This window comes from Corella eumyota, chromosome 5 (genome assembly GCF_963082875.1).
Source record: "Corella eumyota chromosome 5, kaCorEumy4.1, whole genome shotgun sequence".
NCBI lineage: Eukaryota > Metazoa > Chordata > Ascidiacea > Phlebobranchia > Corellidae > Corella > Corella eumyota.
In genome coordinates, this window is record NC_137494.1 from 1208596 (window position 1) to 1230248 (window position 21653).

Below are 21653 nucleotides of genomic sequence, written 5' to 3' on the forward strand. Positions count from 1 at the left end.
TCTATTATAACATGGTGAAAAAAAACAATTTATTCTAAGTTGGAATTTAGCTACTATATACTAGATGCTTTAACACAAAATATTACTGAGAATAATAAAGAACTTACACTTAAAATTGAATTTTAATAATCAAATGCTTAGTTATGTAAAACATATCAAGTCAGTAAAATATTTAAATATTTTCAAAACATAGCGAGCATAATAAATTTGACTATGAATTCACACAAAATTTAAATAATCATTTCAAGTTCTCTGGCATAATTTATAACTTGAGCAGCCAGCTCTGACGCTGGTACGATCGTGTTTTCTTCGTTTTGTTTTCCAGACACAAAATGGAAACTTTTATCACTGCCTACATTCCAACCCAGTTCTTTGGTGTACTCTAAAAATGAAGCTTGATCGTCAAAATACAACATATGCATTGCCTCCTGTACCATAATACTTGAGTAAGATTTCTCCATGCAGGCAGCAATTTCTCCACGAATGGTACCAAGTAAAATATCAATAAAAAAATTGTAGCTCTCAGCTGGCACATTCCCCTTAGCTAGAAACAGCTTATTATAATTCCCCTCCATTAAGTATTGTTCAATTGCAATTGGGTGTTTAATGTAGACATTGCTTTGGATATCGGATATTGATAATCTCTCTAGCTCAGTATGGAACTCAGCTACACGATTTTGAGCTAATAAACATAAGAGATTGAGGCCAAGTAGTTGTTGCTTATAAGGAGAGTTCGGGACCTCATTTGTATTATCCAAGTAATAGCATTTCAGTTGAGACATATACCTTTCAAATGATGGGATATCCTTCATTTTAATGCTAAGATGAGCTCCAATTTCCAATACATCTCTGGCTAGAACATACTCCTGAACTGAGGGTGTTGTTTTACCTGAGGGTAGGAATGACAATCCACATAAAGCAATTTTAAGACTCTTCATAAGTTGACTGCATTTTTCAATATTCGGGTTTTTCTTGTTGAACTCTTTCTTCAGAGTTTGGTAAAGAGAAACAGCTTCTTGTAAATTTCCAGACATTTTAAATGTAACTTAACAAATTGATTAAAAAAATTAAACCTAGAAAAATAAAGAAAACAAAAATATTAATTTAGTTTAGTTTTAATTTCAAACATAAATTCGCTAAACTAAAACTAACTCTAAAAATATATCACTTAAGTTTTAGACATATAATTGGTAGGTAAAAAAACATGAACAAATTAATGCAAGTTTAACTAACAAAGAAAAGCGGTTGCTAGTGAATCAAGCAAGGGTAAAGCTCCCCTTGCTGAGATAGGTTTAAGAATAGCTGTAAGAAATACACTACACTCTTTAAATCGTCCTTCAAGCTTAGTTAACTTCGAATCAGGAATTTCATTAACCCCTTTACACCAATGCATGTTAAATGACAATGCAAGCTCCATAACTTTTAGAATGGTTCCTTGAACAAGTTTACCAACCGTATCTTCCTTTGACAGAAAACACAATGAAAAAATCTGATTCAAAAACTCTTCATGGGCAATCAGAATGTTGTCCAGACTTTTAGCATTATGTATAGCTGTTAATAGCTTCTCTTTTTCAGTTTGGATAACACTTAGCATTACAAACCCATACCAATGTTTAAGAAGATGTAAAAGTCGCCATCGAAGCATTAAAATTCGATTTGATTTTGCAACTTTGTCCATATCAATATCGGCTTTGATTTTCTTAAACTTTGTTTCAATCTCTAAGACAGGAAATTTTAAAGATTCAACTGCAAAAATTGCTCTTTTGAGCTTAATTAAATATGTAAATACTTGTTTGTATATTTCAATGCATTTCTGAGTAAATATTAAATTAAGGGGCCATTTAACGGAATACTGTAACTCAATACCATCTGTAACATTTAAGGTGTAATTTACAGAATCTGATTTTGAAGCAGCGTGGGCCATAACATTAGTGACAAATATATCAACAGGTTCAGAAAAGTGACCAATAGCATCTTGTAATAAAACATTTAGACCAATTTGATCATATTTAATAGTGCCATATATAGTTAATTGTTCAAAGATTTCAGTACAGAAATGGTGCATGATATCTCCCCAACCCATTAAATAGAAGTTGCAAAAAATGTCCAAAGTTTGAGTTAATTTAAATTGTGTCTTAAAAGCATGTAGCAATTTCTTGTTAGTTTTGTCGCATTTAATATCAAGTAAAGAATCAAATAAATTGTAAATTAAAACACCAATAGCAATAATTGTACTAGATTTTTCTTGGTCAATTGCTAAGTCTTTAGTATGTTTATGAATGTCACCAACAAATAAATTAGCAAAATTGGAATTCAGCAAAGTATTTTTACCCTTACTAGCTTGTAGTTGTAATTTTTTGCCATCAACAGATAAATCCATAGAATCCATACAACCTTTGTTAATTAATTCTTTAAATTTCTCATAAAGAAAAAAATTCTCAACATTGTGATTTTCTTCATGAAACTTTAAGTTTTTGTTTTGATTTTTGCCCACAACGTTCATTGTTTGCAATATTTCAGTGGATTTGCCTCCTACAATAATCTTATTTAGCAAAGGAGCCAACCAGGGTAGTTTTAAGTTAACATCACTTACAACTAGTTCTATTGAATCATGCCAGAACTTATTGCTTTGCACGCTTTGATTGTTAGTCTTTGGTCTTTGTTCAATTACAAACTCCTTGTTGAAATCCAGTAAAACTCCATTTGATATCCACTCGTCTATGATCATAAGATAAGGTTTAATTGAATCAACAAAAATGTTGAACAACACATTTTCAGCTTGAAATTTACCAGCCGATTTCTCAATTATAACCAAATTACTTTCATCAATCAAGGCATTATAGAGAACACCTAATAATCGTGCGGATATTTGTGCATTGCTGTCAGTTTGTTGATCAAGATTAATGGAAATCCCAAATATTTTACTGAGTATTTCTACAAGGGTTAGATGTGTTAACAACGTTTTCTTTAAATCACTTAAAAGAAAGGTTTGTTCTTGTGCCATGAATTGTTGTTCTTTTTGTAATAGATCAGTTTGCATTAATTTTAAATACTTTGTCAGTGAATTAGCAAATGCCTGATAAGTCATAGATTTTTGGGTAACATTTAAACTGGCAAATTCCTGGAGTTTTCGAACAGAGTTCCCGCATTTTGCAAATTCATTCATCACATTCATTAAACTTGTGTTTGTTACATGTGATACAGCAAAATCATCTGAAACCTGTATCTTGCCTTCTTTTTCAACAAAAACAAACAAGTTTTTAAAACCACACAACAACCAAATAACCTCCCTGCAAATATTTATTTCCGTAATTTCACTTAAATTTTCTTTTGATATTTGGAATTTGAAAACATCATTCAGAGATTGGGTTTGATCATATTTAGAAAAATGATTCAACCAATAACTTGGAAAAACATTTAATTCTGCATGTGGCATTATTTGGTTAACCATATAGTTGTTGTATTGGTTACTTTGCTTATTATTATTAGAGTCAGGTAAAAGCGTTTTTACACTATTTAAATTTGTTGATACTTCAGGATCACTGTCTTCTTCAAATTCATCTTCTGAAGACAAATCCCAATCCAAGGGATTTAATTGTTCTTCTCCTTCTAACAGATAAGCTCCCCAGTCAAACTGATTTAAAACAATTAATTTTTCAGGTTTTTGTTTTACAAAATATTCTTTTTGTAGTGGAGTTGTTGACAACTCCAGCAAAATTGATATCAATTTAAAATGAACTTGGCTTTTTTGATATATGTTCTCAAATATTGTATTATTAATAAAAGTTTCATAGTTTTTCGTGAGTGCATTTGCCTTTATCGGTTGTGAATGGACGTAAAATTTATCGCTAATTCCTTTTACACTTTGTTGTAGCTTATTACTATCAGGGTCTAAATATCGATGATAATGAAAGTTGCTAACTGCGTATTCCAAACACGAAGTGTGGTTAACTGATCCCTCTTTAAAGTTGGTGATGGCAGCAATTAACTTTGTTGTACTTTGCGTTAGTTTTGAATTAAATTCCTTATTGAGCGACATTTTTGTGTAATTTACAACCTATTTATTAAAAATCCTATACAGATAAACATTAAAAACTTAACTAACGTGTTTACTTTATTGTTAAATTGTAAATAAACCACATTTTTTGATAAGTTTTAAACAATTTTAACTAATTCGTAACGTTTTCTCTCAAAAATTGAAAACTCATTGAATGTAACGGTAGGCACTTTTTCAGAGAAAAAGAAAACTTTGTTCTAACAGAGTTTAAAGTTAAAACTGATTTAAAACTGTTTAATATATAAATAATATAATTTTTAGTATTTTTTTGCGTTTTTTGTTCTTGCTTTTAAGTAAATCGGTTATTTTTTTATAAAAAAAATAATAAAGAAAAAATATATTCACGGTAAATACTTTTGTAAACAAAATATAGTAAACACTTTAGTAAATAAGTAAATACTTATTGGAAGTCCATGGTTGAAGAAAGTGTAAAACTAAACAAAACTTGAGATATTGTTGTAGTTTTTGCGTTGTTATGAAAGTGAATTTAATTCACATAAGATTGAGTGTATCCGCAGGAAATTCTATTCCAAATTTGTTCTACAAAGGTTCGTGTTTTCCCAACAAACTTTTTCTATAAAAGTAATTCTATGTTAATTTTTAATCTAAGAAAAATCAGTATATAAAATTACAATTTTTAATTTAGCTTCTTGTGTAAGTGAAGATGGTTCAACTTTAGTTGGAGACTTTCTTGAAATTGATGATGTCACAAACGAACAACCTTACAATGTTTCCCCTATGAGTAAGTTTGTATAAGTTAATAATATTGTTAATAAAAAATTATTTATTATAACCTTAGTGGTCTGGTGTAGTGGTCAGAACACTTGGCTTTACTACATAAGGTCACGGGTTTGATCCCCACTGCTGTCATGCTATAGCACCCTTGAATAAGGCACTATAAACAGTATGAACTCCTGCTGAGCCAGCACTTAATCGGCAGCATAATTATTAAGCAATTGTAATCTATAATATCCCAAACTGCCACAGGCAACTCGAGACTGGGTCGGAGTAACAGATGTTACTCTATGTTTAGGTCGCGCATTCGACCTTCCCACATCGAGGATAAAGATATATACAAAAAAAATCCCTCAAACTGCCACAGGAAACTCGAGACTGGGTCGGTGTAACTGATGTTCCTCTATGTTTAGGCCATGAAGTTGAACTTTCCACATCAAGGTTAAATATATATATGAAAAACCCTCAAATTTAAAAAAATTTTTATTGTATATAGAACCTTGTCGACACAAAGTCACTGAACCATATCCTCTAAAAACTGATGACATTACAGTGACCGAAGCTCGAGAATTACTTGTTAAATTAAAGGGGCAACGTTATGATAGAGAAATAATAATTGAAACTTTTGTGAATGAATGTGAGACTAAATTTCATTGAATTAAAATTTCAAAATTTTATGAATTTAAAAAAACTTCACCTAAAAAATACTAAAATGAAAGAAATAAATTTAACATTTATTTTTCTTAAATTTTTTAATACTATTTAGATATAGATATGCAGTCTTCTCCATCAAGTTCAAATGAAAATGATAAAAAATCTCAAGATGCAGACAAAAGTACTTTACTAATAGATTTAAAGTGTTTATCTAAATTAGCTTAAAAATACAATAAGTACCATATAAATATACACACATTATGTTAATTTTTAAGATTTTGCAAAACTTGTTTGCAAAAAAATTGAACAAAAATAATTTTTTTTAGAAAACTTATCACCAACAAATTCTGTTGAATCAGACAATATAAAAAAGAGGAAAGCGGTTGACCGCTCTAGCCATGGCACAAATGCCACTGCCACATCTAGTGGCACTTATGCCAATGTGGCATCTGGTAACATGCCACAGAGAAAACAAAGTTTAAAGAAGTCAGAAATAAAAGAAGATTTTGAAGTTTGTAAACATTTTAAATATACCTGTAACCAATTTTTTATAAAGTTGTTGATTTTTAGTAATTTTCGAAAAAACTTTTCGTTCTGCTTAGGTTAGTGAGATCTTCCGAACAACTTCTGTGTCAAGTCGCCCTGGATCTTCCTCTTCCAGACCTGGATCTGCATCTGAGTCCTTCCTCCTAAGATCATCACCAAGAATCAACTCTATTCCATTTTTTTCTGGCAACCCTGCTGTTGATATCACTAACGGAGTCATTCATTTGTACAAGACAAAGTAATTAAAAACTTCTAAATTTTTTAATTAGATGGGTTTATTACTTTTTATCTAAAATATTAATATTAGTTTTAAAAATAGATGATTTTAGTTATATAATTAATTATTGAAATTAAAATCTTAACTTAAATTTTGTTACTAATTAAGATATATATTTGTATATACATGTTTTGTTTTAAAAAATGAGTAGTTTTATATAGGCTATATTACTAATTTTTAACTTTTAAATCTTAACTTAAATTTATAGTTTTGGAAGTATTTTAATAACAAAAATATCTATAAATATTTAACCTTTTTTTGATTAACGTATCATATTTTTCTTGATCAGATTTTCTTAAATTATTTTAATTTTTTTTTCAGTTATAAAGTTCACATTGGCGAGGACTTACCTGTTCCTGACACCAACACATTATGTATGCTAGCAGTCCCTGCTTCTATAGATGCACATGCCTTATGTGAATTTAATGCTCCCTATATTAATGTTATAACGAGAATGAAAGTGATTAGAGATAGAACTCCCAATCAGTACATGGTACTACTCACCTTCATGAGTTCAGCTGATGCTTTTCAGTTTTTCAGTAACTTGAATAATCAACCTTTTAGGTAAGTACCCTGTTATTTAAAACTTTTTTTCAGTGTTTTTTTTTTCTAAGTAGTGTAAATAATGTATAGGACTTTAAATTAAGAGCTTAGATACTGTAGTGTATTAATTGTTATTTCAATCTAAAAATAAACTTAAAAAATAAACATTTTTTAGCAGAAAAGTTTTGTAAAAAGCTAAATTGATATTTTATTTTTATTTTAATCAACTTATTTCCAAATTCCAGCTCACTGCTCCCAGATGAAGTCTGCCATCTAGTGTTTGTAGCATCAGTGGAGGCGCTCTCATCTTACGGAACAACAGACAGGGGAGGAGAAAGAGGATTTCTTCCTCTCAGCAACAGCACTGAGCTTCCGGACTGCATGGTTTGTTTGGAGAGGATGGATGAAAGTGTTCAAGGAATTTTAACTATTCTTTGTAATCATTCGTTCCACACAAGTTGCTTGAGGCAGTGGGAGGATCTGTGGTAAGTTAATTAAAATGTTTTTAAAGAATATGTGAAGTTTATTATTTTATTTAAATTGTTTTTATGAATAATTTACGAACTCTAGATGACTTTATATTTGGTTTAGTTGGAATCAACTTTAATTTTGTTTGGATATTTAGATAAATTTCTGGCTGGTTTAAAATGAAAACTTATTCAAAAACACATCAGCATAATTAGTTAACAAATTCTGTCATTTTTGTAAAATTTGATATGTTGAATTGCTTTTATATGATTGAAAATAAGGTTTTAAATTGGTTGAAATACTTGCTGCTTTTGTTTTGCTTTAAAAATTTATAAATTTTTTTAAATTTAACACTTCTTAAAAACATATCACATCTTTTTATTAAATTCTTGTTTTTACATTTTAAAAGACAGTAAAATGCCTTGAACAAGTTTGTTCCTCAGCAATGCAATATCTATTGTATTTCTTTAACACTCTAACCTTAGCTGCTTCCCAAAAACCTGATGTTCATTCTCATAATTCTTGTTATATTATCCAGTTGTCCGGTATGTCGTTACACCCAAACTCCTGAAGCACACACAGATAACAAATGTATGATATGTGGAGGAGGAGAGGATTTATGGATATGTTTGATCTGCGGAAACGTGGGGTGCGGAAGATATACCTCGGAACATGCTCAATCTCATTATATGGATACTCATCATAATTATGCGATGGCATTAAGTGATAACAGAGTTTGGGATTACGCTGGAGGCAAGAATTTTTTTATTTAGGTTTTGCAAATAACAGAAAGGTTTAGAATAAATAAAACATAAATGCAATTGAAAAAGATGTCAAAATAAACTAAAATATTTAAAACATGTAATAAATAATAATGTTTACATAATGACTTCTTGTTTAATATGAGATGGTCACAAAACTTTAGATTATATTTTTGGTTTACTTTTAATTTGATTTTTGTTATAATTTTTTGTTTTTGTAAAATTTATGTCAAAAATGTATATGGTAAACTTAATTTTTTATTTGGTAAACTTAATTTTCAAAATCTAGAACTTATGTTTTGTTCTATTTCTAGATTACTTTGTTCATCGATTGTTTCAAAACAAAGAGGATGGAAAGTTGGTGAAAGGAGCTGAAGCTTCTGATGATCAAGATCATAAAATTGAAGCCATTCAACTTGAGGTACTGGGTTCAAAACCTGGCAAACACAACATTAAAATATTTTTCAATTAGTTGAAATCTATTTAAAAAAATATTTTTAAATTTGCCTTTGAATTTATATAACAAAGGGTTAATTTTTGTATTTTAACTATGGTACATTACTCTTTCTTTTTAAGGTTAAAATACATTAAACATTTGTATCTTATATTAAGCATATTATTTTGTTAAACCTTTTCCATAAAAACAAAAATATCTTAACACCCAGTGCATGCATCTACTTACAAGTCAGTTGGAATCCCAGAGATTATATTGGGAAGAACAAGTTAACCATGCTCAGTGCAAAGGAGTTGAAGAAAGAGATCAGTTGGCTCTGCAACTAAACTCTACTGAAACAGACTGTCAACAACTTAAAGGCAAGGTATGTATATGATGTCTATGGATGTTTTCGTGAAGACCACTAGGTGGTGATAGCGAGTAAATGAAATTGGGATTGTGTTATTTTTTAATTATTAGATGTATGTTAAGAATTATTTTTTGTTGTTCAAATTTTAATTTACATTTTTATTTGTAAAACATTTTATTAAATTTACCGCTAATTAAGTGTGTTAAAGTAATTAACTGTATTTTTAAATCATTAAAAACAACTGATTTACGCCAGTCTCAAGGGGTAAATATTTAAATAATGTGGCATTGGTGCGGCTTAAACTTGGAATCTTTCAGCTCAAGGTCCGCTGCCAGTTAATTTATTAGATATTTTGATTTTTTTAAACTAAACTAACTGTATGTTTAACATGTGTGGCATTGGTGCGACTCTAACCCGAAACCTTTCAGCTTAAAATATGCTGCCATGAGTATATAACACATTATTGCAAAGCAATTGACAGTTTGTGTTTTTTTCTAGGTCCAGAGTCTTGAAAGTAAAAACAAATCTTTAAAGCAAAAAAGTGAGACTCTATCTTCGAGATTAAATAAAACTTTGCGAGATTTTATAAACGAACAAGAACTTAATAAAGGACTCGCTAAAAATCAGGTGATTTGTTTTTAGATATTTATTTCACGTTTTCCAACTGGGATCAAAATTAACTTTTGTTAAGTAAAAATTAGAACTAAAATATTTATATTTTGGGGTCTTGTAGATAAATACAAAAGTTAAATTTTCTTTTTTTTATTTTGGTTTTTTGCGCATTGATAAAATTAATAATAAATACGATATAGAAATAATATTACAACAATGCGACGGAAAAATGACAAAATCAATTTAATGATTTAAAACATGCCAAAAGTATTAAAATGTTTGCATAAAGATTTTATTGTAAATTATGACATGGTCACCAAACCCAGTCTTAAATATTTAAAGCAAATTTTAATATAAATCAAAAAAATGAAAACAAAATTAAAAAACTTTTCCAATTAGTGAAAGATTTAAGAGAGTTTTGAAATTTTGTAATTTATGGTTTATTTAAATATAGGAGGCGGTATCAACTGACAAAGTTGTAAATCTAGAATTTATTTTAATAAGCGATGATTTTAAATTAACGACTTATAATTAGAATCGTGTTAAACATTAACTTTTAAATAAGAAACAAATTTAAAGTGTAACAACAATTTTGTGAACTTTTTATTTTTAATTATGACGTCATTGTATACGTAGGAGTCATGGAAGAAAAAGGTCGAAGATCTAGAATCGAAAAACGAGAAACAGGAATCCGAAATTTCCGAGCTCAAAGATCAACTCCGTGACGTCATGTTTTATATTGAAGCGTCACAAAAGATCGAATCGGAAGACGCCGCGTTGCGTGATGACGTCAGAGATGGACACGTCACCGTCGGTCAACCGTCGACGTCGAACGAAAAGCGAAGAACGCGTGGGAAGAAAAGATGACGTTTTATATGGCATAGTGACGTCATAAAGGCATCGTTAAAATTGTAAGGTGATAAAAGTTTTAAGTAAATTTTAAAGTTTGAGTAAAATTTTAAAATTTAAGTAAATTTTTAAAGTTTGAGTAAAATTTTAAAGTTAAAGTTGACTTTTATTTTACAGATTATACAACAAGTACATCGTTTTTTACAATCATAAAATAGCTGATGTTTTACACATGTTAAGTTATAGCTTTTCCTGCTTCAGTTGTTCTTCTTATCAGAATTATGTTAATTTGAATTTGTCTTAGCTACTAACACAAAATGGAACAACATGACCTTTTTCTATGTTTTAAAATCTCAAATTTTACAGTTTTTAATAATTTGAATACTTTGTCAAAATGTTAAAATTTAAGAACAATGTTAAGCTATTATGTGTTAAAATATAATTTATTCCACACTGTTTATTGGTGGCTTTTTTTTATTGAAATGTGATATTTATATTTTGAATCTTTGGGTGAAATGATCTTTAAAATTCAGTAATATTTTAAATACATTAACTGTTATTTATTTTCCGGAAAAATAAAAATTATAAATTCTAATGATGTGTCAATGTCAGGATGTAGAAAAAAGCAAATAAAAAATCAATTTTAAAACCTTTGAAATCTGGAATTTTATTGTTCAAAATGAAACTGGTTTTTAAAGGTTGGTATTATTCAATTTCAAAGAAAAATTTACATCCAAAAAATGTGTGTTTGCAAGTTCATTATTTTTTGTCACGTTTTTTTGTCGTTCAAAACCTTGTTTCTATAGTTTTATTCTAACTTTATCAAAAACCCGACATTTTAATACTTTACTTTCGTTTCAAAGACACACTAGTCTTAAGGTTGAACCAATATTTGAATAACAAGTTAATTGCTAACTGCTTTTAACATTAAACCCTTTACTTCCAGGAATACCATGTTATGAGTAAAATTAAGGCAATTTTGATGCAATTTCGTGGTTAAACAGTTAGTATTTAAATTTATAGTTTTGTTATGAAGCCGATTTTGGCATTGGTAAATACTGTAAAATAAAAATAATATTTTAAAGAAAACCAAAATTCTTTGAAATTGTAAAATAATATTTCTGTTTGTTTTACAGTTCCTGGAATCGAATTTTAAAATCGTTTGATCAAAATTTTAACAAAAGAAATTAATTTTTTATTTAAAATTTTCATTTTGTATTTAAATTTTTTAACTTTTATATTTTAAACTAAGTAAAGTTTGGTAGAAACTCTCGTAAATTTTGACATAATATATTGTATATATGTATTGGTATAGTGTGTTATGTTTACATTACTGAACAAGGCTTAAGGTAATTTATTTTAATTGGATATTCGGGGGGGGAGTTAATTATTAATATTTTATATTTGTATCCGCGTGACGAAATAATCTAATTTCCAACCCGATTACTTTTTTAAATCGTTTTAATTAGGAAAACATTTTTCGAATTTAAATTTTATTCCACAATGACGCCACAATCTATTGACGATACGTAATAAATAAATCACGAAACAATGTTTGATTGTTAGAAGTAATTATTCAAAACTTCAAATGTTTATTTGCAAAAGGTGGACACATTTTTTTAAACTCTTCCCAATATGACGTCATAGCCCCAATTGTTTTGCGTTGTCAGGCAACAACAGAGACTAGTCTGCGTAATTGAACAACGAAATTATTGTTTGCTTAAATTTAATTTATAAGTTTTAAATATTTCGCATAAATTAAAATTTGAAGTTTTGTGAAATAAATTTTGCCTCGAGGCGATTTGTTCTAAGCTCTTAAAATTCTTGTATTTGAAATATTCAGATAATCTTTTAAAGTTATTACAAATAATTTGAGGAACGAATATATATTAAGGGGTGTTTTTTTCCTCAATAATTTGCGCTTTTTATAAATACCAAATATATAAAAATTGTATTTACATTTTACTTTATTTTTTTTACTTTAATTCTTAGTTTAATATATTAAGAATTACAATTTATTACACTCGAATATTAGATAAAACTAATTGTATATTAAGAGTGTTTTTTTAATCAAAAATATTTGCTTTACTTAAAATAAAACAAAAAATACAAACTGTATTTAAATATTAAATTGCTTTTATCATAATACAAATATTCCTTATCTATGGTGTCGTTGTTACCCATTAAACATTAACAATTACTCATTGTTTTAATAAAGGGTTATTTATTTATTGAATGAAACTAAATGTTTGTCCATGGCGGGCCAAATTAAATATTTTTAAAACAATCTATCTGTTGCTATTAGAACCAAAAGTTTGTTTCGCTTTGTTTACCTTTATTAGGCAAGAATTAACATTAATAACCGGGTCATATTTACTAATAGGGTTTCGTTTCTGCTTGAACAAGCCATTTATTTAAATAAATCAAGTCAAAATTTAAAAAAAATTGGAATTATCTGAAAATAACGAAATACTATCTGTTTAAACATTAAACAATTTTACACATATGGGTGGTAGCGATTAAATAATGACGTCATAAGAACATAATTATGGCGTAATACACAAAATCAGTTTTAATTGGATGGAAATTGTTAAATTAAACTCATGTGATTCATAAACTTTAATTAAACTGTATTTAACTCTTCGTTGGTCTTTTCAAGGCAGTCCTTTTTTCGCTGATCGATTTGTAACACTATAAATAGATTAGTATATAACAGACACGATATATTTCAAATACAAGCAGTGTGGTTCTGTTTTACATCAGATTAAAGTAGGCAAACGGCGATGCGATGTGACTGAATGTTGTAGTGTAGTGAAGTATTTAATATTTATTAAAGTTAAAATGTTGGGATTTTTATTTCTTCAAATAAAAGGTGATAAAATCAGGGGAAAGTGTTAGTTATAAAGAAGTTATAAAAAATATCTTTGAACATTTTTAAACGGTTATAAATTTTACTGTTTCGAAAACTAAAAATGTCTTAATTTTTATATCAAGCGTTATAACCTTCAAGTTTATTTCTTAAGGCAATAAAAATAAAAACAGTTTTTACTGCCTGACAACAACTTAGTTTTTCGTTAGGTTAGAAACCAAACATACTCCCAAAATTCTTGAAAGTTACGTGCTAGATAATTATGACGTCACAGAAACGGGGCGCTGCGGTTGTTACTAGACAATATATTTAAATTTAAGTTTACTGCCATTGTAAGAAACAGAAGACACTGAAAAAAACGTAGTTTTACTAGTCAATTATTATAAAACTTTAAAGTTTAACCACATAGAAACCACATAGAAACGCGTGGGGTTTAGATGTTAAATTCCGTTGCTTGGATATTTTAACAGTCTACAAACAGGCCTGGTAAATGTCATTGGTGAACAGGATCTCTTACCGAGGCGGTTTTATACCACGTGGTGTTATTAAAAAGACGCGAGTTGCTACGGAAAAAGAAAAAGTTTCCTTGGGCGGTGGCAGGATTGGTATACTCAGTCTACAGACTTTTTAACTACAGCGACTTCAGATGTTTTATTTTGCCTCGGGGTGTTGCCAGTTTTGTTAATCTGTGCGTATTCAAACTTGATTGAACAAGTTAAATTCAGTTGTAGATGCATAAGGTTTTAACTATTTTTATGCAGATGGTATTATAAGTTTATATTACCAAAGATTTAATCTATGAACTTTTATTTTAAAGCATTTCGAATATTTTTTTATTTTTAAAAATTTTGTTTAAATAATTTAATATCATCATGAATTCTTTGTTGACTACATTGTGTTTTGGTAAGTTACGAAAAAAATAATTTAATTGATAATTTTATTTTATTGTTAATTTACTTTATATTAAGATTAATATAGAATTAAAAAATAACAAATAACCTATTACATGATATAAATTTTTTATTACCTGAATATTTTTTTAAATATATTTATTATCTCAATATCTATTTTAGTTGTTTTTAAAAAATTTTTTTTATATTTTAACATTTCCAATATTTTTCTAGTTTCGTTAATTTTTTTGACCGCCGCTAACAATTCGACTGATGTTACAACAGTAAGCAACAATTCAACAGATGCAGCCTCACCAGCAACAAAAGACACTTCTTCGACAAGTACCGTATCTCCAACAACAGTTTCAGTTTCAAATGAAACCCCTGGTAATACAATTTTTAATTTTTTTTATACAACTACTTATGACGTAATACACATATTTAAATAAGAATCTAATTTTAACAAAAAAAACTCGGGCAAAAATTTGAATTTTTTTTTGAATTTTTAGTTTCATCCAACGCCACAACGCAACCTCCAGTGGAGATAACATCTACATCGCCATCAGAACAAACCACAAGTGGTGCCATCGGCCACAAGTTTACCCTGTGCATGTTTTTGTTACCAGCCCTGTTCGCAAAATATTTAATCTAAAAATTTATAACCAGCTCTCTGTATTATGTTTAACATTTTACTTTTACTAATTTTTAAATCACAAAATGCAAAAAATTAAAATCAAATTTGTAATTTTTTAGATTTACGTATTTCTTAAAAAAAGTATTTAATTATGACGTCATGAATTTGATTGAAAAATTAAAGAAAAGCAATTTTTTACAAAAATACGTATTTTTTTACTTTAATTTTTTTTCCTTTTATCTTATTAGTCAGCAAATATATTTGTTTTATAATAATGCACATTGGTTGAATCACAATTTATGCTTTTTTGCTTCAGAAAATAAAACATTTTACTTAATATTTTATTCTTTATTTATAAAAATTAAAAAGTATTAAATTATTATTAAAATATTAAAAAAAAAAATCTTGTTGACCTAAATTTTATAAAAAAAAAAAAAATCTTGTTGACCTAAATTTTAGCTAAATTTATTTTTATTTTTCTTGTATTTATCTTTATCCTCGATGTGGGAAAGTCGAATGCGCGACTTAAACATAGAGTAACATCAGATACTCCGACCCAGTCTTGAGTTGCCTGTGGTAGTTTGGGATATTATAGATTATAATTGCCCGATAATTGTGCTGCTGATTAAGTGCTGGTTCAACAGGAGTTCATATCGTTTATAGCACCTTACTCAAGGGCGCTACAGCATGAAATCAGTGGGGATTGAACCCACGACCTCAAGTGTGGTCTAGCAAGTCTTACCACTACACCACGCTGCCGGGCACAATGTATACGACTGGAGGTCAGTGCTGGTTCAAATCTAGAGCATTACCGCTTACTCATTGACGGTGGTTGTAAATATTAGTTTTTTAATGGATAAAATTTAGACAGCGTTTCCTGCTTTGAACCAAACCTGAAACTACATTTTTAAAGTTTTAAATATGTTTTTGGAATTTCGAAGAGTTGGGGTAAATTGGACAAGGTTTAAAAAGTTTGGGTAAGTTTTAAGTGGATTAGGAAATTAGATTAAGTTTAGGGTTTTTGTTAAGTTAGGTTAATTCTAGGGGTTTTGGAAGTAAAAGTAAATTTCAGGAGTGGTAAGAAGTTTTAAAGGAATAAGAGAGCTTAATAAAAACATTTTAAGAAATATACTTGTATTAAAAATGCTTGAGTGAATGATATTACAACATTTTTCTAACATTTGATAAGTAGTTTTTGTTTAATAAGAACATTAAATATACACTTACATTAAATATACTAACACTTAAAATACCTGAAGACTAGGCCTTAATATTGTGAGTTTTAACTACGTGCGCTGTCAGTAGGCGTTCTTTTACAGAGGATAAAAAATCGATTTTTTTTTGTGTTTAAAAAATTTAAGTTAATGCTCAAGAAAGTTGTTTTAAAATAAATTTTATTTAGATAAATTGTTTTTTGTAGTAATTTGTTAAACAGGTTAATTAATATATATAATATATAAAAAATAAAAAAAATTTGATTTCTATGGACTCAATCACATGATTTTATTAAAATTATTTTTTAAACGCTTGATGTCGCCATTATGTTTACATTAACTTTTACCAGTTTTTTAGTTTTCGGGTTTTATTTATTAGTTTATGTTATGTTTTAGCTCTAAAAAAAGTTGGTTTTAGGGCAAAAAAAGTAAATGACAGGCAAAAATGAATGAAAATAATTTTTTGTTATTTAAAACACTATCAACGTTATATTTACCTATAAACGCAGTTCCAACAGAAACGAAAATTTTGTTTCCTTTTTTTGAAAGTGTTATTCTGTCTGTTTCGTAATTTGTTAGTAAATGTGTTTAAGCAAGGTAATTGGTTGTATATTGAGCACTGTATGTTGTTAACCTAGCCGTCAGAAAAAGACATAAAACGCTATTAGAGATTTTAAAGTTTCAGACTTGTAATAATTGTATTAAACATCAATCAGCAATCCTTCTTTTTAGGTTTTCAGATAAGAATTAAAAATGCCGACTAACGATGAGTTTTGGTTTATAAGCATTCCAGGAGATAAAACTCCACAACAATCATGGGACAAGTTAAACAAGTTCACGGGAGGACTTCAACAGTCTGGAGGATACTCTTCCAACTATAAGTTCAACGTCCCGGACCTTAAAGTAGGCACTTTGGATTCTTTGATTGGCCTTTCGGATGACCTTGCAAAGATGGATGTCTTTGCAGAGAGCGTGTGTAAGAAAGTATCTGGATACATGGCAGAAGTACTTGAGGATCAAAGAGATAAGTTGATGAGCAATTTGAAAGCTGGTGACCAAACTCTCAACAACTTTATGCAACATTTTCAATGGAACATGGCCAAGTATCCAACCAAGCAATCTCTTCGAAGCCTTTCTGAGATTATTGCCAAGGTTTTAACACAGGTTGAGGCAGATTTAAGGATCAAATCTCAAACCTACAACAACCTGAAATCCAATCTGCAAAACATGGAGCGAAAATCGACCGGAAGTTTACTTTTAAGAAACCTCGGTCAAATTGTAAAGAAAGAAGATTTTGTTTTGGAATCGGAGTATCTTCAAACCTTGCTTGTTGCTGTTCCTGTGTCTCTTGTTGGTGAATGGGAAAAGAAATATGAAAATTTGACAGAATATGTTGCTCCTAGATCAACCCGGAAGTTGTATGATGATGACGAGTATTGTTTGTACTCTGTCACACTTTTTAGGAAAGTTGCGGAAGAATTCAAGTATAACTGCACCAGGCACAAGTTTTTTGTCCGCGATTATCAATACAGTGAACAAGACACCAACAGTGATCGAAACCAGATTTCAAAACTCGCTTCGGACAAGAAAAAAATGCTGGGACCTCTTCTTCGATGGCTAAAAGTCAATTTCAGCGAAGTTTTTATCGCATGGATGCATATTAAAGCTCTCCGTGTGTTTGTGGAGTCAGTCTTAAGGTACGGTCTCCCTGTTAATTTCCAATGTGCCGTGCTGGTGCCACATAAAAAACAACACAAGAGGTTACGTGATACTTTGAATAGTTTGTACAGCAACCTGGATAGTACAGGTCTGGCAGGGGTAACAGAGGAAGATAATGTTCCTGGGATTGCAATGCAGGAGTATTACCCTTATGTTTTCTATAAGGTACAACTGGACTTTGAGAGCAAAAATATTTAACCAAATTTCTAATGTGGTCTAAAGTGCAATAACGTTTTGTCCTTCGTTTTGTCTTTTTTGTATTTTATTGCTTTTTAAATACAAACTTTTTTCGTGCTTTTTGTTTAGAAACCCTGGTATAAACATAACAAAAAAGTGTTTATATTATAATATTATTCTGATGGTCAGATTGTTTATTTATATGTATATATTTCTCTATTTTTTGTTGGGCACAATTTTATTTCTGTTGCGTACATTTATTTGAAATATATTTGTGGTATACTTATGAAAGGTGTTAAATTATTACCTTTAGATTATTAAGAATTAACAATCAAATCAAACACCCTAAACAAAGTTAGCGGGCAGTTTCAAAGCAGCAAAATTTAAGCATGATTTCGGTTTCGTGTTAATTCATTTTTTTCAGTGTATTAAATGCCCGAAAATGTTTGCAAATAACGCTTACATAGCAAAATGTGTAGTATTTATATATTGGCCCCAGTTTTTACAATAAAAGGGCTTAACTTATATTATCGCATCAACGATTTCAAATTGCTTTAGTCGCATCGAAATTTCATTGAAGTTGCTTTCAAAGCTTCGCTGTTTCCTTTCCAATCTTTCCAAATTATACCATGCCATAATGTCGTTGTTTTCATCCAAGCTGCATTTGCATTCCCCAAGTAACAGCGTTTATGCCACCATCCCCCTCCGTTATTTTGATTTAGAGCACAATTATTTCCACTTGAAAACACAATATAATTGTGTTTATCTATTTTTTACATTCTTGAAGTGCGCAGTTAACAGAATAGTAAAAAAATGGTTTTCCTACCATTGCTTTTAATAGCGTTTTTTTATTAAGGCTATATGTTGCAACAACCGACAATGTGTTGTAGTAGTAAGAACACTTGCTACACATCTATGAGGTTGTGGGTTCAATCCCCAATGCTCTTATGCTGTAGCGTCTTTAAGTGAAGCGCTATAAACGGTATAAACTCCTGCTAAGCCAGCACTTAATTAGCAGTGTAATTATCGGGCCATTTTATAAATCCCAAACTGCTAAAGTCAACTCAAGACTAGGTTGAAGTAACTAATGTTACTCTATGTTTAGGTCGGGCATTCGTCCTTCCTACATCAAGGATAAGATATATAGAAAAAACATCAAATAAAATACAAAATTACTTTTGATCGTTATCTCTATCTTTAGTTGTGAAGGGCATGTTGTCAAGAGAATGATCTCCACCTAAACTGTCCCCAGCTGTCCCACTATATCCATCCAAATGAAGTCGATAATTATCATTTTCATCTCCCAAAGCGAAGTCGCTAAAAATAAATTAAACTAAGTTTAAATTTGTCAGATCAAATTTTTATAACAAAAACATAAATTCCAAGTTTGATACCTACTGCTGAACCCTTTTGCCAAACACTAACTTAAAGAACACTTTTAGATCTATCTATAGCATTACACACGTTGCTTTTTGTAAACGTTTTATATGGTTAAAACACTTTCTACACTACGTAAGGTCCTGAATTTGATTCCCAGTGATCTCATAGCGTAGCGTCCTTGAGTATTGTGCTATAAACGGCATGAACTCCTGCTGAACCAGTACCGTATCAGCAACTTAATTATCGGGCAATTATTACCTATAATATTCCAAACTGCTAAAGGTAACTCGAGACTGGGTCGGAGTAACGGATGTTACTCTATGTTCAGGTCGCGCATTCGACCTTCTCACATCAAGGATATACAAAAAATTTGAAAAAAAACATTAACGTTACAAACTTTTACCTATATTGAGCAAAGGCATGGTCGTCGTCAAAACTCCATAAATCTATTCTCAACTTACAACCTCGTAACTTGGTTTGTTGGTAAACATTTTCCAAACCTTAAACAGTTTAAAATACAAGAATTTTTTTTGCACTGGTTGGGCTAACTTAGTTTACTGCTAATACAACATAGCTTATCATTATCCTTTATGTGGTAAGGTCGAACACACTTTTTATACCGTTTTTAGCGCCTTGCCTATAATGGCGCTACAGCATGAGAGCAGTGGGGATGTTTTTACCACCACACCACGCTGCCGGTTTTTAAAATATTTTTTATTAGTCCAAAATTAGGTTCCGTATATGTAAGACCTAATAACAACTTAGCTTTTGCATAAAAAATTAAAAATTGAACCGTTAATACCGAGCCAAAATTCGCCAGTCGGACTTCCAAACCCATTTTTGTATTCCTCCCAATTTCTGTCAAAACTCTCGCTTCCGTCCCATCGACGCTGGAACACCTAGTATTGAGATGTCATAAAAATCTATAGTGATATCGCGCTATAAAACTATGTGACGTCATGTATAAAAAATCTACAAACAACAGCTTCAATATATTTGAAAATGATTCTTTTCTTTTTTTAATATATTTATCCTCGATGTGGGAAGGTCTTTACGACCTAAACATAGAGTATTATCTGTTACCGATCCAGTCCCAAATTGCCTTTTGCAGTTTGATGTTTTATAGATTATAATTGCCTGATATTTATGCTGCTAATTAAGTTTTGGCTCAGCAGGAATTTTTTTTGTATATATCTTTACTTTTGTATATATCTTTATTTATCTTTATATTAACATCAGTTACCCGACCCAGTCTCGAGTTGCCTGTGGCAGTTTGGGATGTTCTAGAGATTATAATTGCTAGATATTTATGCTGCAGATTAAGTGCTGACTCAGCAGGAGTTTATACCGTTTATAGCACCTTACTCAAAGGCGACACACCATTGTTTTGTTACATGCATTCAAGATTTGTATATAAATATTTCTGCTGGTTTAAATATTTTGGTGCACGTAAATTTAATTTACCGTCCACCCCCCGTCGCAGAATGCAACGTCACCATTTCTTAACCTTTGAACCCCATACGTTGATGACGTCAGACATTCGACTGGTGTCAGCAAACTTTCGAGTTCTAAATAATGCAGCAATTTTTTTCGGGCATGTAGTGTGTAAGGAAAAGTATTTATGATAATATGGCAGTGACTTATGCTTAATACAATTTTAAATTAATTAATTTGTATATATTTGTACTCCATTTCTACAAATTCTACCAAAATACCTGGATTGAATGGTAAAATTATTAAGTTATACAATTTACAAACCTGCCAACTTATTCTTTATTTCTGTTTGAAACTCGCTACAATTTCCAGGGTTTCCATTTACTCCAGTTTCACCAATGCCTCCCTTTGGCCCAGCTTTGCCGGGGAAACCCGTGTCACCTTTCTGACCTTTTTGACCCAGTTCGGGCAATGACGTAGACGTGACGTCATCGCCACACATCGGTATTCTGACGTAACGACATTGGGAATAGGCTTCAGAAACTAAGCACACCAACAAACTGGTAAATAGAATCATATTCAAACTTTACAGTCTCTCCGAAGTTATTTTAAGTCTAAAATTCTTTTCTTAAACTTGCAACAAATGCTAAAACGTCATGGAATTTTTTTATTTAAAATGTTTAGCTTAAGGCGATAATTGTTTAGTTTACTTTTTTAAACAAGAACCTTAGTTAAAAACTTAACGCTGGGCAACAGTGCAATAACATTAGCAACAATATCTACACTAATGCGTTGTATAATTATTTAAATGTGTGGCTACATAATTTAAATTTTAATAAAATAAATATTTTTTTTGCTGAATTAAAATTAAGTTAAATATTACCTAAAATATTGATAAAAAAAAGACCAAAGTTGAAGTCACATCAAGGCATAACTGCTGCTTAAACTTTGACGTGAAACTTATCAATTATCACGCTCTTTTCTAGATTATTCTAACAAGCTTAAACATTAATTTTATTAAATGGGTAAAA

At 30.0% G+C, this 21653-nt stretch overlaps 6 protein-coding genes across 8 annotated transcripts; 3 read left to right on the forward strand and 3 right to left on the reverse strand.

The window, feature by feature from the left end:
* On the reverse strand, positions 1-1069 carry LOC145753909 (26S proteasome non-ATPase regulatory subunit 8-like). The gene has a single exon (XM_082570436.1). The coding sequence runs from the start codon at positions 1032-1034 to the stop codon at positions 231-233; it is 804 nt and encodes a 267-aa protein (XP_082426562.1). The 5' UTR covers positions 1035-1069; the 3' UTR covers positions 1-230.
* Positions 1070-1198: 129 nt separating this feature from the next.
* Positions 1199-4064, reverse strand: LOC145752219 (gamma-tubulin complex component 5-like). Its single transcript, XM_082568453.1, has one exon. It carries the CDS (start codon positions 4037-4039, stop codon positions 1229-1231), a length of 2811 nt encoding a protein of 936 aa, XP_082424579.1. The 5' UTR covers positions 4040-4064; the 3' UTR covers positions 1199-1228.
* A 402-nt stretch (positions 4065-4466) lies between these two features.
* LOC145752245 (BRCA1-associated protein-like) lies at positions 4467-11198 on the forward strand. 2 transcript variants are annotated; one of them, XM_082568494.1, is made up of 14 exons: positions 4467-4605; positions 4704-4799; positions 5289-5429; positions 5559-5627; positions 5773-5957; positions 6049-6230; positions 6591-6833; positions 7058-7297; positions 7819-8033; positions 8356-8462; positions 8707-8859; positions 9343-9471; positions 10093-10372; positions 10483-11198. In XM_082568494.1, the coding sequence occupies exons 1-13, from the start codon at positions 4533-4535 to the stop codon at positions 10321-10323; spliced, it is 2064 nt and encodes a 687-aa protein (XP_082424620.1). In that variant the 5' UTR covers positions 4467-4532; the 3' UTR covers positions 10324-10372; positions 10483-11198. The 2 variants fall into 2 exon arrangements, with proteins under 2 accessions (XP_082424620.1, XP_082424621.1); XM_082568495.1 differs by having other exon boundaries at positions 10093-10367.
* A 2739-nt stretch (positions 11199-13937) lies between these two features.
* Positions 13938-15029, forward strand: LOC145753179 (uncharacterized). The gene is made up of 3 exons (XM_082569579.1): positions 13938-14077; positions 14299-14451; positions 14574-15029. The coding sequence occupies exons 1-3, from the start codon at positions 14047-14049 to the stop codon at positions 14714-14716; spliced, it is 327 nt and encodes a 108-aa protein (XP_082425705.1). The 5' UTR covers positions 13938-14046; the 3' UTR covers positions 14717-15029.
* Positions 15030-16609: 1580 nt separating this feature from the next.
* LOC145752095 (V-type proton ATPase subunit C 2-like) lies at positions 16610-18184 on the forward strand. Its single transcript, XM_082568305.1, has one exon. It carries the CDS (start codon positions 16666-16668, stop codon positions 17827-17829), a length of 1164 nt encoding a protein of 387 aa, XP_082424431.1. The 5' UTR covers positions 16610-16665; the 3' UTR covers positions 17830-18184.
* On the reverse strand, positions 17990-21631 carry LOC145752096 (ficolin-2-like). Of its 2 annotated transcripts, XM_082568307.1 has the most exons (7): positions 21506-21631; positions 20947-21182; positions 20653-20756; positions 19991-20087; positions 19592-19688; positions 18985-19125; positions 17990-18546 (listed from the first exon to the last, which is right to left on the reverse strand). In XM_082568307.1, exons 2-7 carry the CDS (start codon positions 21122-21124, stop codon positions 18363-18365), a joined length of 801 nt encoding a protein of 266 aa, XP_082424433.1. In that variant the 5' UTR covers positions 21125-21182; positions 21506-21631; the 3' UTR covers positions 17990-18362. The 2 variants fall into 2 exon arrangements, with proteins under 2 accessions (XP_082424433.1, XP_082424432.1); XM_082568306.1 differs by having other exon boundaries at positions 20947-21518.
* Between the last annotated feature and the right edge of the window lie 22 nt (positions 21632-21653).